The 17849-nt window shown below is 34.6% G+C and overlaps 2 protein-coding genes across 2 annotated transcripts; one reads left to right on the top strand and one right to left on the bottom strand.

Moving 5' to 3' along the window:
- rnf207a (ring finger protein 207a) lies at positions 1 to 4007 on the top strand. The gene is made up of 7 exons (XM_052609586.1): positions 1 to 211; positions 962 to 1100; positions 1640 to 1792; positions 1877 to 1928; positions 2037 to 2154; positions 2840 to 2920; positions 3007 to 4007. The coding sequence occupies exons 2-7, from the start codon at positions 984 to 986 to the stop codon at positions 3137 to 3139; spliced, it is 654 nt and encodes a 217-aa protein (XP_052465546.1). The 5' UTR covers positions 1 to 211; positions 962 to 983; the 3' UTR covers positions 3140 to 4007.
- A 730-nt stretch (positions 4008 to 4737) lies between these two features.
- Positions 4738 to 7357, bottom strand: LOC128022233 (nuclear receptor subfamily 0 group B member 1). The gene is made up of 2 exons (XM_052609585.1): positions 6499 to 7357; positions 4738 to 5736 (listed from the first exon to the last, which is right to left on the bottom strand). Exons 1-2 carry the CDS (start codon positions 7049 to 7051, stop codon positions 5495 to 5497), a joined length of 795 nt encoding a protein of 264 aa, XP_052465545.1. The 5' UTR covers positions 7052 to 7357; the 3' UTR covers positions 4738 to 5494.
- Positions 7358 to 17849: the final 10492 nt, after the last annotated feature.

The following is a 17849-nucleotide window of genomic DNA, read 5'->3' as shown; positions in this document are numbered from 1 at the left end:
TCATACAAAGGTGCTAGGCCATTGGGAGCACTTTGTTCCTATGCAGCTGATGTCACCGCTGATGCCAGCATTTTAAATTGGTAAAAGTTTGGGGTGGGACACTTGTCACTTAGGCACGGAGAACATACAGTGTCCAGACTCACTTGTGGGACTTGGACCGACACGGTACGTGTAACTAGGAAAGAGAGATTGAAGGAGCTTTGAAACAAAGGTAACTCTCTCCTTTTTCTTGATGTTTGCCTTATTATGAGCTTTCAATAGGTTTTCATTCCTAAGCTTGTAATTCCTGTTCCTGAAACTCAGGAATTTCTAAAAGAGCTTTGTGGATGCACAGGTAGCAATGCTGTGTTTCTGCACATGGTTCATTTTAGGGAGCGTCAATGGTCATGAAGCTCTTTTAGCATGAAGTTTTTTTAGTTCAGTGCTGGTATTGTTAAATAAAAAAAACAGTTTTTTTATTCATTTGAATTAAATATTCATTTAATAAAAGAAATAGTAAATTTGACTGAAAGAACTGTTTAAGTTGAAGGACTAAATTAAATATTAAATTGAATAGGAATATAAAAAAATAACAATAAAATGGCAAATGCACATAAATAGTTTTTTACTAAAACGTAAAAAAAAATAAAGTTGGATGTTCTTTTAGCTGTTTATCGTCATTGTAAATAACAAAATTGTTATTAAATCTGTGTTGTTGAATGTTCTTGTGTTTTACTGGTTTAGTTTAGTTGAGGATTTGCATTTGTTCTTGCTTTTCCTTTAACATAATGTACATTCAATGTCAGTACCTGCCAGTTTAAAATCTTCATTAGAGCAATCTTAACCTTAAAAAAAACAATTCTGACTCTGAATTCTGACTCTGAACAATCTATAGTCTGTTTAGAGGACAAGTTAAATCATTTAGACTTCTTTTAGGGAGCTATTTTGAATAGAGACTTGTCTCTCTCTTATCCTACCACAGGCGGTCTCCTTCTGTCAGTGAAATGCCTTTTGGCCACAGACCCACCTTTAACCGAAACATTTGCACCAAGGTGCTGCTGGCTGAGGGCAGAGAGTCACCCTTCACTGAACACTGCCGCAATTTTGAGAAGAGCTACAGGGTGAAAACAGTTTCATTAATCCTCATTCAGGAATAACTAAAGCCATTACAGACCCCATGGAGTCAAAATGGTTTTTTTTTTTTTTTTTTTTTTTTTTGTTAGTCTGTGGTTTGAATATGTTAGTGCAAGCATAAACATTTACACAATTAAACCAAAAATTATTGCCCATTAAAAAAAAAAAAAAATCATCCTTGACATAATTTTTAAATGAATAACAGGAACAAAAACTCTGCAAGTCATTTCACAGTATTTTTAAAAATCTATTTGGGGTGTAAACAAATTCTATAAATTAGAGACATCTATCACACATGAATGCATAATATATACTTTAATCTTAAAATAATCTCTTTAACACTGTTATTGGTTTACGATTTTTGAATGCTACTGCATTCAAGTTATTTGTAACCAAGAGAATAAAATGCTTTTTCGATTCCATACATGTATTAGGTAAACAAGGTTGTTGGGTTTTGTTTTATTGTGTTTGTATGTGTGTATTCATTTAGCAATTCTATGCATTTTTCATGCGCCAGTTTCTTCAGACAGAGGTCCAGAGGCTGAAGGACGAGGTTCAGGAGATGCACAGAGACCTGACAAAACATCACTCTCTCATCAACACAGACACTATGGATGAGATCCTGGAAAGGTCTCTACTCATTGACGAACAGATTGCATCTCAGTACTCTGCTGTGAAGGTGAGGCTAAATTATAATTCCTGCAAAAAACATTCTTCTTTCAAAAAACAGCAGCACTTTAGCATATTCTGGATGTGTTTCTAGATGTGGGATGTGACCTTTCAAAGAGTAACCAATGAGCAAGAGATCTATGAAGGTGAGGAAAAACAATAAGTTGTCTGTGCTGCCTCAGGGTTCGTTTGACCATGCATGTTAAGTTATTTCCTTGCACTAATTAGTGAACTGATTCATTTACTAATTACAGCACAGCTCCATGACCTTCTGCAGCTGAAGCAAGAAAACTCTTACTTGACAACCATTGCACGACAAATTGGACCCTACATCTTATCCATAGCCAAAGTAAAAGAGCGTCTGGAACCCAGGTTGTTTTGCTGTTTTATTATATATTTTGAATGTGAATATTTTACTTCTGCATCCCATTTGCTTAAAGGAATATTTCACCCAGAAAAAATAAATAAAAAAATGCTACAACAGGCCACCCAAGAGAGGTAGATTAGTTTGTGTCTTCATCAAAACAGATTTGTAGAAATGTATCATCATATCACTCGCTCACCAGTGGATCCTCTGCAGTGAATGGGTGCCGTCAGAATGAGAGTCCAAACAGCTGATTAAAACATCACAATAAATAAATACAAATAAAGGTGTATGTAAGAAACAATGCCATCAATATATAATTAACTTCAAATTGTTGCTAAAATATGAATCCTTAATTCAGTTCAATTCAAAAGTATTTGTATAGCCTTCTTACACATGATTTCAAAGCAGCTTTACAGAAAATGCATTTGTCGGCATCTGTTATCAGAAGTTAATGTGTCCATGTAATGTTCATTTAATTTGAATCCATTTTAATCCATAATATTGCTTTCTAAAATGGAAAAAAAATCATCTTGTCTGAATCCGGAGAGAAATATGCACAGATCAAGCACCGTTTACAAGTCCAAAACAGGACAAAAGGGATTGACAATTGAATACTAGTTGAATATTTGTTGACATACTTGGCTGTATGTCACACCACTTTCAACTTGTACACTGTTGATGTATTCACAGGTTTCAAAAGCCTGAGAATTACTGCATGGACACTGTAGTGAAGATATGTGAGGACAGTGCAATGACTACAGAACAAAACGGGTAATGCCTTTGATGTTACTGCAAAACAGCTCAAAGTGCATATATTACAATATAAAGAAAGACTGATACATAATTTCTTCTTCCAGCTGCAATGAGAAGAGTTGCTTAGCAGGCTATGATCGAGACTCTGACACAGACAACTCTCTCATTCTGCCGCCTAGTGAGATGCTACTAAAGAGCAGTGACTTCTGCTGGCAAAGAAAGCAGATAAATATTTGAAAGGCCTCTTGCGGCCAAGAGCTGCCTGTATAGAGCTTGTCTGGATGATAGTGAACACCGACTGCAAATGTGGCATGTGCTTTCAAGCATGTGCTGGATGTCAACACATGAACATGGGATAATTAAGAAGGACATGAATGGAATATTAATAGCGTTTTACGTGTGTCAAATCAAATGGAACCTAGATATAAACCAGCTGGATAGGATGGCACATAAAAGACTGGTGAATTGTGATTTGTATTTATTTATTTATTTTTTGGGGTCCTGTGCATGTAGCAGAGTTGTTATCATTTACTAAATAGTAAACTATAATCAAAACTTATTAATTGTTGTCAGTAATTCAAATAAAGATGAAATAGAATATAAATATTAGATAAAAATGTAAGGGAAAAAAATTAAACAAACTCAAAACGTACAAGAAAATGTGTAATATATAAATAAATAACCTGAATACATAAGACAGGGTACTTACTGAAGCTAAAACAGAAAATAAAAATAAATTAATTCTAAATATAAATATTAAAATTTGTTTCAGTGAAGAATTCTTAAAAAAATCAATTAATCGCTATATGTGATAAAGCCATATGTTTTTTTTTATTAGTTCTTTTATGTGTGCTGTCAAATAAATACTGGTTGTAGGTGCTGAACAGCCTTTCTGAGCAAAAGCTGATTTAAAAAAAATCGATTTAAAAGGATTTGTTTATGCCTCATACCAACTGGATGCTCATAAAAATATTTATACATTCAGAGGAATATTAGAGAATTATTGGAAAATTATCACCAATATTACCAATATTTACCAATTAGATTATACATTTAAAAAAGAGGGTGTTTTTTTTTTTTTGTGCACTAAAGCCATTACGTTTCTGTGAACTGGATTTGTTGATCATGACTCTCTTCACTTTCCCTGTGAGTAAGAATGGAAAGAAGGCTGGACATAGCATCTCGTAAGATCAGATTGCAGCCCTTCAGCCAGTGCTTGTTCAAGAAGAAGAAAAACACTTTTGAATAGTAGTGTATGCACAAATGCATTTGTAAGAATATTGTAAATATAATATTATATAAAAAATATACTATCTAATGATTCTTTATTGGTTGTTTCTAATGCAATCAAAGTCATCACTGATCAGCCCACTATGACAAGCTCTTTTCTATCTATATCACCTGTCTCTGGCTCAAAGATGACTGGCCAGACAGTTGTCTTCAAAACAACCATTAAGACATTTGTCAATGTCCGTATTTAATTTTTTATGAAACGTAGGCCGAGCAACACTTAACCTGTATCACAGTTATACTCTTTGGCTAGTCATCATTTATAGGCATAGACATGTTTTTATTAATATTATTATTATTGTTAAATGACCTTTCAATGCATCTTTATACATTTCTTTCATATGTTTTTCTGTACTTTTATGCTTGGTCCAACAATGACTACAACAGCACTTTCTAATACCAGACTAACCTTGTGGCATGAATGAAGCTACAGAGCCACGACTCCATACATAAGGTGAATATTTGTGACACAGTGTGCTCACCTATGGGGGTATAATGCAGTTGTTTGGTACATTGGCTATATTGAAGAACAATCCCACAATCAATTATTTCCTCGTTTTTATTTTATTTTCATAGCTGTTTTGTATTTGTGCTTAAGTCTGTCATCACTCTGACACGTTTTTCGAAACTGTTAATGTAATCCAAAAATTACATAGGCTATCTGTCAATCACGTTGTTGGAAATGTGAACAAGTGTAATGTTTCATTATGTCATTGCATAACAAAAATGTACAATGCTTTCTAATATTCAAACATAGTTTACACTTCATAATAACTTTCATTAACAATAATACTCAAAATGATTACATTATAAAATGCAAAACAGTTCATTATTTAATTTGTATTTAAATAGATGCCATGAAACATTGAGATAATAATATATTATTATTATTAAATGTAATATATTATAGCATATTTAAATCAAATATAATTATATTTCAATGTATAAATTAAATGCAAAATAAATGAATGCTTGTTAATGATTTCTTAATGGAAGTTATTACAAAGTGTCACAGAGAATCAGATGAAATTCATCAGAAGGCTTCACAACATCACAGAAAAGCAAGTAAAAAAAACTGCACAATCAGAACGGTTATAAAGCTCTTTCCCCAAATGGAAAAAACGTTGTCATCAACTTTGGATTCAGCGATGAGTTCAACTCAGAAGGCAAAAAGAGAGCTCTTATGTCGTACAAAAATAGCATGTGTAAAAAGGAATCAGTCATTTTCAAAATCTCTCTGTCCACTGCTGACTGCCACTCTTTCAAAGTTTGAGAATTCTGCCTGGGCATTTGCATTAGAGTTTATTTCCCATAAAACATCTCCAGAAGAAGTTCCTCCATGTTGACAGCTCCAATGACTGGTTTGAAGAACAGACCGGCCACCACGTTGGCGTTGATGGATCTCAGCATGCAGAGGGCGAGGAAGAGTTTGGCGAATCTTGCACTGTCCCCGTGGTGAATCATTTTGACATATTCATTAAGCGCCTGGTTTGCCTCGCTCTGCAGGCCCTGGATGTAATGTTGACACTGCAGCCCTGCAACATCTAGAGATGAAAAGATACCTGTTATATTCTGTACCAGAAATACCTTAATGATCTGAAATTACCCTCATTAAACAGATAACCTTTGATAAAACGTACACCTGACTATAATTTTCATTATTAATTTCTAAGAACAATTCATGATAAACAAAGAAACATTTATGTCATGAAACTTTGATTAATACATTGTCATATATTCATATTTAATATTATATATATATATATATATATATATATATATATATATATTATTATTATTATTATTATTATTATTATTGTTCCAAATAATTAGATGAAATATTATTATTATTATATGATGAAAATATAAGTATACTATTATTATTTATTAAGAATTTCAATAATACAGTGTGGCTCATGTTAAAATAATTAAGCAAAAAAAGCACTATTTTTGATATTTATTTACTTGTGTGTATTATTATTAAAAAAAAGCCTATTTTTTATTATTATTAAAAATATTATAGCCTACAGTTAATGCTTATGAAAATTATTAATTACAATGTGATCCCAATTTAAGCCAGTTAAAGTTAAAAACGTGAACTATCTTTATTCAGGTTGTCTATGTATGTATTTTTATCGCTATTATTATTATGAATATGAATTATTACAATGTGATTTAAAGACAACTATGAACATTCTATTATTATGAATGTTAATAATTACATTTTGGTTCACAGTTAACTCAGTTATTCTTAACAGAAGCTAAAAGGTGTCCTACTTCAGGTGTGACCGGTAAGCACGACTCACCTGGATTGAACAGAATGGCCCCTTTTAAGTACGCGTACTCCTTAGTGCTTATGTCCAGTCCCCAGCATTTCCGCAGAAACATTTTAATACCCTGAACGTCGGTCAACGCCACTCCGCCGTTATTACTCTGGTGGTCCTGCTTGTCCTGTCCGCTCGTTAATATCCGCTGCAGCATGCTGGGCTCTTGCGTCTCTGAAGTCTCGAAGTCGATCCTGTCCTGCGCCATGCCGAGCACCAGCAGCGGCGCCCAGCTGCTCCGCACCAGCGTGTGCTGGTCATCCACCGGCAGCTCCCGAAAACACGGCACGTTCTTCACGAACTTCAGGGTCTTGACCAGGACCGCGGAGGCGGCTTTGCATGTGGTCTGAGGGAAGCGGAGAGACACCTTCGTCTTGGAGCCGCAAGCACACGCGCGCATGGACAAGGCGAGCCTCGGGGTCCTCGGCTGGTTCCCAAGTTGCGCAATCTGACTGTCGTTCTTTAAAATGCTGTACAAGATGCTGTTCTGTCGTCTTTCGCTGCTGCAGTGGCAGCTGCTGTCAGAGTAAGCCATCCTCCTGGTGCTGCGGGGACTGTTATGTTTCGATGCTGAAACTGTTATGAGCTTTCCGCTTGGAGATGTCCATGCACGGTTGAGGTCTGTGTGTTCCCATCCAGCCAAATGCCAAATAGTTAAGAGTTTTCAAACAGCACTGGTCACCTCCCACTGTCTCTCTCTGATGCACACATAAGAGGCGCTATAGTCCTTATGGATTTTGATATGTGGTTTTGCCACTTAATAATAATAATAATAATGCAAAATTACCCAGTATAACATAATTTAAATGGATGTCCAAATAGATATATTATCATAATAATAAAAAGTCTGGATTACACACACAGGTACTTACTCTGATCTGATGAAAGTGAAAAGGGAAAACCTTGCAATAAAATAGCCATTCAAGAACTTTAACCTACAAAGATTCAGTATTAGTTCTGAGTTGATTGCTGTTACCCAAGTAAAAGATCCTATCAGTTTATTAAAGATCAACATTGGAAGACCACGACTACCCAGTTTCCAGACTGTACTACCAAAGATTTGCATAGAATTCCATTTTCATTTCTGAGTATGACAGGGGACAGTAGGCGCTACCTCCTATTTTGGCATCTGCCCCAGTCTAACCTTGTCTGGTTTGACAGTTTTACAGAAACATGATGTGTGTGTGTGTGTGTGTGTGTGTGTGTGTGCGTGCGCGCATGCCACTTTACTCCAAAGCTCCTGTGATAATTTATTTTTGTTTCGTTATTAAAGTCCAGGGTCACCTGCCTTGTGCACTGTTTACCGGTCTTGTCTCAGGCAGACGGGGTGTACTGATGTCATTGCTCTCCTGAAGAAGAATATAAAAGCATAATGATTTGCAGCCTGTGTGGAAAGTCATATCAAGGCGCCACTCCTGACGCTGAATAGCCGAAGGACAAGTCTATGGTAAAAGTGATGAAAGCTTTAGAATATTGCGCAATGAGAGACAACTCGCACAACTGATCTATTTGAAAAATAAAAATAAAAATGTTTTCTTACCATTTACATTAAGGCCACTGTCAAATAAATAGTCTAACACCTGTCCCCCCTCCCAACACACACACACACATATATTCTCACACACAATTTTGGATCCAACCCAGCCTCTGTTCAAGGTCAACAGGTCTAACTGCAAGTTTGTGCAAATGTTCTCCACCTTCCTGTCCTCATATGTGAAACTGAGACGGTATCTTGGATGAAGGCTCTTAGTTATGTTCTGTTTAGAGTCTGAGGGCCAAAGCTCACGTCACCAACATCCCCAGTTACTGTAAGACTCACATCAGAGGAGTTGGTCCAGATAAATGACATAATCACAAGGCTAGTGTTTACATGTCACTGTTTAATTTTAGAACCGTCAAGGATGAAATAATGATGTAAAAAAATCTATGTAGTATTACACAGACTGAATATAATGTCTATTGTCTGAGAATAAAATGAATACAATACAAACTTTCATTGGTTTTTCTAAATCTGGTCTTTTTCTAGCTGGAATGGCTTATCTGTGGAATTGAATTTTATTCATATTAAAAGAATTATATGCATGTAGCTTTTTAGTACCGTATCTTGTTTACTTTTGTCAGTCATGAACTGAGAACATGAATTAAACTGAATTTTAGTGTGGGCTGATTGTTGATTCTTTGGATGCTGTGCAAAGCTTGTTCTCTCTGAGTTTAGTGTGAGCACGACTTTGAGACCATTGACCCTTAAAGTGACTAGCCTTCAACTTTTTAGCAAACCGGTCAAGCCAGCATACACTCTAAGAAAAGTCAGTAAAAATGTGACCCAGTGTACCGTTAATCATTTTGCCCTACTGATTTTTCAAAGGTATTTTACATATAATTTGAATTTTATACTGGATTGTGTTGTTTTAGAGTTAAAAATGTCCACAAACTTAACAAAAAATATACTAATCATTTTGGAAATTATGTTTTCTTATAGTGTACTAGTGAAAGCATTAATTTCTTAATCAGCAATGCTAATTAATATTTTTTCTTTGTCATCAGAAATGAGAATAGATATGGTTGCAAGAGGGAGGGGAAGTTATTTTGATCGAGATTATGAGGGCATATTATTATTATTAGTAAAAATAGTGATAATGATGATGACTTGTGTGGAAAAATTATTTATAAGAAATACTGCAATATTCCATAAAAAAAAAAGAATTATCCACTTTGACTCCATGATGACTTAATCAATAATTAATACATCAACAAAAAATAAGTAAAAGATAAAATACTTATAAGGAAATATAAGGAAATGTTTATACATTTATTAATCTGGTAGTGATGTTGAATTCTGAACACAAACACAAAAGGGTTTTTTATTTTATTTTTTGTTGTTTGACAGACATGGTCACTATGAACATCTGGAAAGAACAGTGCGAAATACAGCATAAATACATGAAAAATGTAAATATTAATTAAATAATGACTAATTTTTCATTTCAGCTGTTTATTAAATGCGTGCACTGTACACTTCAAATCAAACTGACCACCAGAAATGTCCTCCTTGTGTTTGAATCTTCGATTTTATCAAAATCCAGAGTTACTACATTTCCAATTATGTCTCCCTTCATCGCAAGGTCATGGTCATTCTGGATGATTTGTGGCGTCTCTCATTCTGTGTGTGTGTGTGTGTGTGTACCTATTTATGCTTTCAGACTTCAGGCTAATTTCATGGACTGTTATCTGTGGTTATTCTGTGTTTCAGAAGTTCATCGCCCCAACTGTGAGCCTTATTGACTACATCAACAAATATAAAATTTGCATTCAAATAACAATGTTTTGAGTCTCTGTCAATACAACTAGGGCCTACAAGACTATCAAATATTTGAATTCTATTTTAATGTGTTCTATTGACATGTTTCACATGAATAATGTTAACATTATTTTTCAAATGTAAAGATGTTTTCGTGGTCGGTTGTTTATGTGTGCCGTCTGCATACAATGCTAATGTTTATATAAAGGTCTAAGTGGTAACTAAATCCAGTCTTAGCCTAGATCAGCCTCCCTTTTACTGACATGCATAAACAGAACACAGAAACAGCCCACCAGGTTGTCATGACCCAGTGAGAATAAGAATTTGGCCAAACTTCACAACAGCAACCTTGAAGAGTATGAAAAAGATCTTTCTTTTCCCTTCTGTCTTTTTTCCTCTGTTTGCAAGATTGTAGTCTTTTCAGTACCACAGCACTGCCTTTCTGACAATTCTGATGAATCATTTTCATAAAATAATAAATGATACAATATAAAAAAAACAGTGCCTTGTTTCCTTTTATAGACAACGGGAAAAAAAGTTAATAATAATTTAAAAATGCAACTTTTGGGGGCTAATTGTTCTTGTTGCCTTGTTGTGTTATGAGACGTTCTGTCTGTTACTATAGTAACTAACTCAAATTTCTTCCTGGCTGCCTCTATGACTTTACCCATAAATGAAATGGCCTTGTGTCGAAAAGAGTTACAAATTGAATACTGCTTTTCTCAAGGGCTTCTGTCATTCTGTCTGTGGTTGTACGAGGTATGAGAGAGGAAATTCATTTGACGTGCTGCCGTGTGTGCGTTTGTGTGTGTGTGTGTGTGTGTGTGTGTGTGTAACAAAAGAACTCAAACAAACAAAAAATATTTTGTTTGGTTCATTTTAATTATAAGAGAGCCAGTGAGAGATGAAATGGGTTTGAACGTATTTGTGCGTGAAACCTATAATGTTTTGAAATCACAGAAATTATAAATTTACACAAACATTTACTTCAAATTTAAAATACCTCTGACAAATAAGGTCCGAAAACACAACTCTCACATGAGCAAGCAACTGCATGCGAGAAAATTAGAGTTCGCTAGAGAAAGGGAGTGAGGAAAATCCTTATAGAGTGTTGCACATGTGAGACTAATTCACTATTGGTTCCCTATTTTCATATGGGTTTCTTATCATTTTTATTTTACAATTCATGAATAAAACAAGGTTTGTAGTAAAAATAACTTGACAACACTTGGATGTTTTGTTACAACGTAAACTGCACACACTCACACCTCAAATGTTCTTGTGTAGTTACAAACATATGTTTTTAAAAAACATATCTCTTTAGTTACCATGTTAATTAATTTGATCATCATACCCGTTCAAAGTCCAAACCTCAAATCCATTAATATGTGGCATGAACAACTGCCCTCAAGTATTAATGAATTTAAGCAATTTGTAAAGAAAGTTTGGCCAAAAGTCATCCAACACACTCTGATGATTACATCACATTGTTTTTAATTATAATTTTTTTTTTTTTTTTTTTTTGATGTCAAAATCTTACTTTTGTGGCTTTTAGTGCATACTATATGTGTCAGCTTTGTGGCCAAAATGTACTTTCAGCGTTTACAAGTTATATTGTTGTCTTCCAAGAAAACAGAACACGATTACTAGAATGATAACATCTTTCATCCTAATAACACATGAAACCAACTAGCAAACTTCAGAGCTCTGATGTGACTACAGATTTTTGAATAAGCCCTACAATATGTCCCAACCATTCTTTCTGTTCCTTAAGTAATATTTTTAAACAGAAAGGAAACTTGTTCACAAATGTTGTACATGTTGGCTATGTTTTTGGGGTGTGATGATGCATTGCTTACCAACTACAGTTAGACTGACATAATTTTCAGGCTTCTTAAGCACCAGATGTCCTGAAATGATAGACATGAAAAATTTTGTTCTTTTAAATGTACAAGTGCATCTCAGTAAATTACAATGTTGAGGAAAAGTTAATTTATTTCAGTAATTCAACTCAAAATTTGAAACTTGTGTATTAAATAAATTCAGTGCACACAGACTGAAGTAGTTTTTAAGTGTTTGGTTCTTTTAATTGTGATGATTTTGGCTCACATTTAACAAAAACCCATCAATTCAATTCATCTCAACAAATTAGAATATGGTGACATGCCAGTCAGCTAATCAACTCAAAACATCTGCAAAGGTTCCCTGAGCTTTCAAAATGGTCTCTAGGTTTGGTTTACTAGGCTACACAATCATGGGGAAGATTGCTGATCCGACAGTTGTCCAGAAGACAATCATTGACACCCTTCACAAGGAGGGTAAGTCACAAACATTCATTGCCAAAGAAGCTGGCTGTTCACAGAGTGCTGTATCCAAGCATGTTAACAGAAAGTTGAGTGGAAGGAAAAAGTGTGCGGAAAAAAAGATACACAACCAACCGTGAGAACCGCAGCCTTATGAGAATTGGAGTGAACTTCACAAGGAATGGACTGAGGCTGGGGTCAAGGCATCAAGAGCCACCACAAATATGTGTCAAGGAATTTGCTGAATCACAGACAACATCAGAGGCATCTTACCTGGACTGTTGCCCAGTGGTCCAAATACCTCTTTTCAGATGAGAGCAAGTTTTGTATTTCATTTGGAAACTAAAGTCCTAGAGTCTGGAGGATGGGTGGAGAATCTACTAAGGGTGGAGATTCTAATTTGTTGAGATGGGTGGTATTTATGAATTTGTGGGTTTTTGTTAAATGTGAGCCAAAATCATCTCAATTAATAGAACCAAAGACATAAACTACGTGCACTTTATTATTTATATATATTATGCACAGGTTTCACATTTTGAGTTGGATTACTGAAATAAATTAACTTTTCCACGACATTCTAATTTATTGAGATGCACCTGTATTTACTCATGTCTTACCTCTGGGTTGATAATGGAGTCTGGCTTAGACAGCACAACTAAAATGCATGGAAAAATAAAGTGAAGGTTGCTAAAGGACCATTTAGGCCTGTATGATGCTTCCATCAGGGTATCAGCAGTAAACATGTGAAAACAACATGCATGCTGCATATATTATTCTGTGTGTTTAAGGTTTGCAATGCAGGAATAATGAACTCCCTTGCCAGTCTAGACAGGGTATAAATTAAGAAGTCAGATATGCAGTAGCATACATGGCCATTTCAAGGTCAAAATAGTTTTACAAGACATAAAAATGACACATTCTGATTTTGAGAAAACTGGCTTACATACAAATTTTGTCTCAGGGATTGTTTGGTAGGGGTTTCTCTCACCAGTAAAGAGGGGAGTTGAACATTAAAAACCAGAAGTAGGTTATAAAATCTACTTTTGTGCTTTGGTTGGCTTTGGGTTGAAACTATTTTCATCAAACAACTACCGGTTCACAAGAAATGCGTTTTTGTCTGAAACGTACTGTAAGTCACTCGATATCAAGTTGTTGTTTATACAGTATTCGTACAAAATCTATGTGATTTTCTGTACAGGTTCTTTTTTCATTCCTTTCTCACTGGTTTAGTTAGGCCTACAACTTCATACAAGCCCATTAACAAGAAAAAACATTGAGCGTTTACCTCCTTCCGTTGACCTGTCATTACTCTCAATAAATAAATAGACTGCAGCCCTTCGCAGTGTTTGTCTTGGCTGGCTGATCTGCGAGATGCGCTGGCTGTGCAAAAGGAGCGTTAGTCTGGAGGGCAGTAACCGTGAAAATACCAGTAGCACCTCGATCGCCCCCTCCTTTACCCACACCGATAAGAGGTCAGTGCTGTCAGTCACCGCGCTTCCGTAGGCTACATGACATGAGTAATGCGAGTAGAGGAGAGATAAGCAATCATAGGGATGTTCAGGGCAAGATCTGAAAGAGATTGGAGATTAATCTAGTTAATGTTCTTGTTTATTTATGATTGTGAAAAGATGTTAATATTTTAAAGGAAACTTTCAAGTGACCATAAAGTGAAAAAAAGACAGCTTGTATAAATGCAAAAATGCATATACTTTTTATATATATAAAAAGTAAGTTTTTTTTTCTTTTTTAATAATGAAAAATATATATTTTATATATTATATATATATATATATATATATTTTTTTTTTTTTTTTTTACAATATTTTTTTTTCACCATTATATCACACTGATATTGAAAAAATGGTAGGATGGTAGGATTTACTCTGAATTTTCACTCAGAAATTGTTTGTAAATTTCACAAAATGGCAAGTAATAAAAAGAAAATAGAAATACTGAAATAGTATTTTCTTGTAAAGCATGCTCCAATTATCTTTATTTTATTTACGCTGGAATATATTTATTATTATTTTTCATTTATCTGTTTTTTACAGGACAAGACAGCTGTATCAGCTTGTAATTTTTAATGCATGCATATTTAAATTCACACATGAATTGCATTTAAATTTTAATGTATGTAAATGAATATAATTTAATACATAGGACAAAAAAAAAAAATTGTGTCATTTATTTGGTCCTTATATTACCTTGAACAGCACATGTCTAAATTGTGAAATGATTAACATATATATATATATATATATATATATATATATATATATATATACTGATAAGCCTATTTATACATGATTATGCTATTTTATTATCCTGTAATTCATGAGTCATGAACCCATCAGAACAGACCGGTTGATTCACCAGTTGAGAACCACTACTACTATATAGTGTAGTGTTATAAATGTTGCAGTGTGATAAAGATGTGAACCAGTTCACACTCTGTGTGATTGTTGGAAGTTTACCGCAACCCTGAGACATGAAAATGTTTCTCTGAAAGCTAGGAGCTTGAAAGCTGCTCTGATATTTCTCTCAGTACTCTCTCTCTCTCTCTTTTTCTCATATACACACGCACTTACGCACACGCACACTGGCTTTCAGGGTCATTCAGAAGCAGCAGTGTCTGCTGTTTCAGCCTGGCTCAAGGTCAGCACACAGGCATACAAACACAAGGTCGCTCTGTTCACAGAACATAAAGGAACAGATGCCAAACACACAGGTCCCTCCTTCAACCGCTAACGAAACTCGGACAGCACCCACATGTCCACTGGCTTAACGACCTGGTCTGATGGCTTCCGTTCTTTAATGGACCATCAGGGTTAGCGCAGGGACTGAGCAGGTTGAGTAATGTGTTGTGTTTGTATGTGAGTGTGTACACAAGTAGGAACTTTCAATTCAGAATTGAGTAAATGGACCTTTTCTTCCTGAGCACAACCTGGAGGCCTCATCAAGTGCACATTGCCTGCCCTTCTTCTTGCTTTTGTGTGGCTCTTTGAAAAAAATGTTTATTGGAGTCTTTTTCTGCTGCTCTAGGTCTCAGTAAAGGGATTGAAAGCATGGCCTTGGCATTGTCTTTCTAACTGAAGATGCAACAATGGAAACAATTCACTTGATGAACTGAAAGTATAAAAACTTGTTTCTCATCACCTTCGGGCAAGGGCAAACAGTATTTAGACAAAAACTTGAATATAACGCTTGTGAACCATATTGTAAGTCTGAAGCCATACATCCTTATTCACTCAAGATTTAATTTGTGTAAATCCTTATTTAAATATGTCACATATGGCGCATGTTAGATGGGAATTAATAACTTAGCCCAGTTGTATTAACCCTGTAAAGACTGACATGAAATTATAGAAAATCATTTTTATTTTTTTAAACTGGAACAGATTATTGAGCCGTAAAGTGAAAAGTTTACATATGTGTTTTCGTTGAGTAATATTTTACTTCATGGGTCATATAGAATTATAAGAATGTGAAGATTTCACAGATGCCTAAACTGTGTAATTTAGTGGAGTCAGTGACCAAATGAGTATGGCCAAATGTGATCTGAAATTCGTATAATTCATAATTTGCGCATTACATATGATATACTGTAGGCTTTACATGGTTACATTTCATTGACTCCTTTAATAATGCTTTTTGGAGACCAGTTTGGTGCTTAATAGTCAGTATGAACTTTAGGGTTGTGTTAAGATGTACAGTAATTTGTTCTTTTACACTCCACTGAAAAAACAACAAGGGTGAGCATTTGATGACAAAATTTCCATTATTGGGTGAATTAACTAGTTTAAAAAGATGACTATGCATAGTAAAGGTCTAATAAATGTAAAAAATATATATATATTTCTGTAAATTTGATATGTATTTTTGTTTGAGAACTTAGTTATGGAAAGATATTGAAGAAATGAATAGGATACTTAAAGGGAGTTAATTTAAATATTCACAGTCAGGAATAAAACAGGACGATGCCTCCATATGAAAACACAGAAAAAACGTCCTTGCTTTCTTCATATTTTCTGGCTACAATCAACCTAATTAGTAAAAGCTAGACCACACAAACAAATACGACACATCACCAAGGCCATGTAAATAATTCACTCTCATTTTCTCAGTGGAAAAATGAAACCATGTTTCAGTTGCACATGTGAATAGCTAAACCTCTTTTCAGATGATCTCAACAGATACTTATTGGCTTTAAAATCTGGGGGGAAAGTAACCCTGGCTCATAAATTTATCCAACAGCTACAAATCACATAATTTCCCCTCTCAGCTAGTTTCCAGGACATACATCTGTTTTGTTTCAGCATTCTTCAAAATACCTTCTTTTGTCTTCCACAGAAGAAAGAAATCCATACTGGTATAGAATTACACGGTGGTGGCTTTAAATTATTTTTGGGTGGACTATCCCTTTAAAGATCTCATTCTATCTTTTCTATCACTATGTTCTGTATCCTTTCTCTCTCTTTCTGCTCCCTTGTTCTTCTCAGGTATACTGTAGGAGAGCTAGGTTACCCACAGTTCATCTGGCTCTGGGCCTCTCAATCACCTAGCCGTCTCTGCGGGTGGAAAATCTGTCAGTGGGTGCTAGTGCGCCCGCTGGAGATTGATAGCTGTGGCCTTAGCTGCTGCAACTCTGCCACCATGGTCCAACAATTTTACATATTAATTTATGTTCTGTCGGGTTGTAATTGAGAGAGGAGGAGGGAGCGGGCTATTTTGCAGAGAGATAAATGCCCCTCTCTCTATGATTTATGACACTTTCATCACCTTTTCTAAGACTTGTTTAAACAGGGCATGTATACGTTGCCTTCACAGGTGAGTAAAACAGGGTCATGTTTGCATAAAAGCCTAAATTATGGGTGGAGATATGCTGTTGTGAAAGGGAGAGAAGATAGGATAATGGGCGGAGAGAGAATTAAATATAATTTATATGATATATTAGGGCTGAGCGGTATATCGAGTTTGTATGATATATCGATATTTTCTTTATAAGCGATTTGATATGAGGCAATACCATTTATATCTATATAATTGGGCGGTAAGTGAAATAAATAGATATTAAATACAGATTTATTTAATCCAAATACAAAAATAAATATATCAGATATCGCAAATTGGCCAAAAAATACAAAGATATGATTTTTTGCCCATACCGCCCAGCACTGTGATGTATTGAAACACTATGATTTGTTTTATAGGTGTATTTGTTAGGATGTCTGGTCAGTGTGAATGAAAGGTACTTAATGTGTGAACTGTAGTTACCCCAAATACAAAAGATTTGGTTACAGATTATCAAAGATAGCTATGCAACAATATTAATATTAATGCAGAAATATTTATATACAATTATATTATGCAAAAATATATGATATAAACATTAAATAAATATTAACATACATATCACCATTACAATGTTCCTTTAAAATATGTATATTATTAATTTTGATACTGGTGTTAATATTAATAATAATTATAATATTATAATTCTAAAATAAAAAATAAATAAATAAAAAAGCCAGCCCTATTTTTGGGTTAGTGCATTATGGAATTGAAGATTGGTGAAATATATCTATCCAACAATAATTATGCATCTATAAATATCCATTTAATAGTTATATACATTAATATCTATTTAATAATGATCTAGTATCTATATATTTTATTGTGTTTATCCCCCCACCATTCATCTGATTACAAAGTTGAATTACGTTATATAAGGG

The sequence above is a fragment of the Carassius gibelio genome, chromosome A11 (assembly GCF_023724105.1).
Source record: "Carassius gibelio isolate Cgi1373 ecotype wild population from Czech Republic chromosome A11, carGib1.2-hapl.c, whole genome shotgun sequence".
Classification (NCBI taxonomy): domain Eukaryota; kingdom Metazoa; phylum Chordata; class Actinopteri; order Cypriniformes; family Cyprinidae; genus Carassius; species Carassius gibelio.
This window is presented reverse-complemented; position numbering and strand designations above follow the sequence as displayed.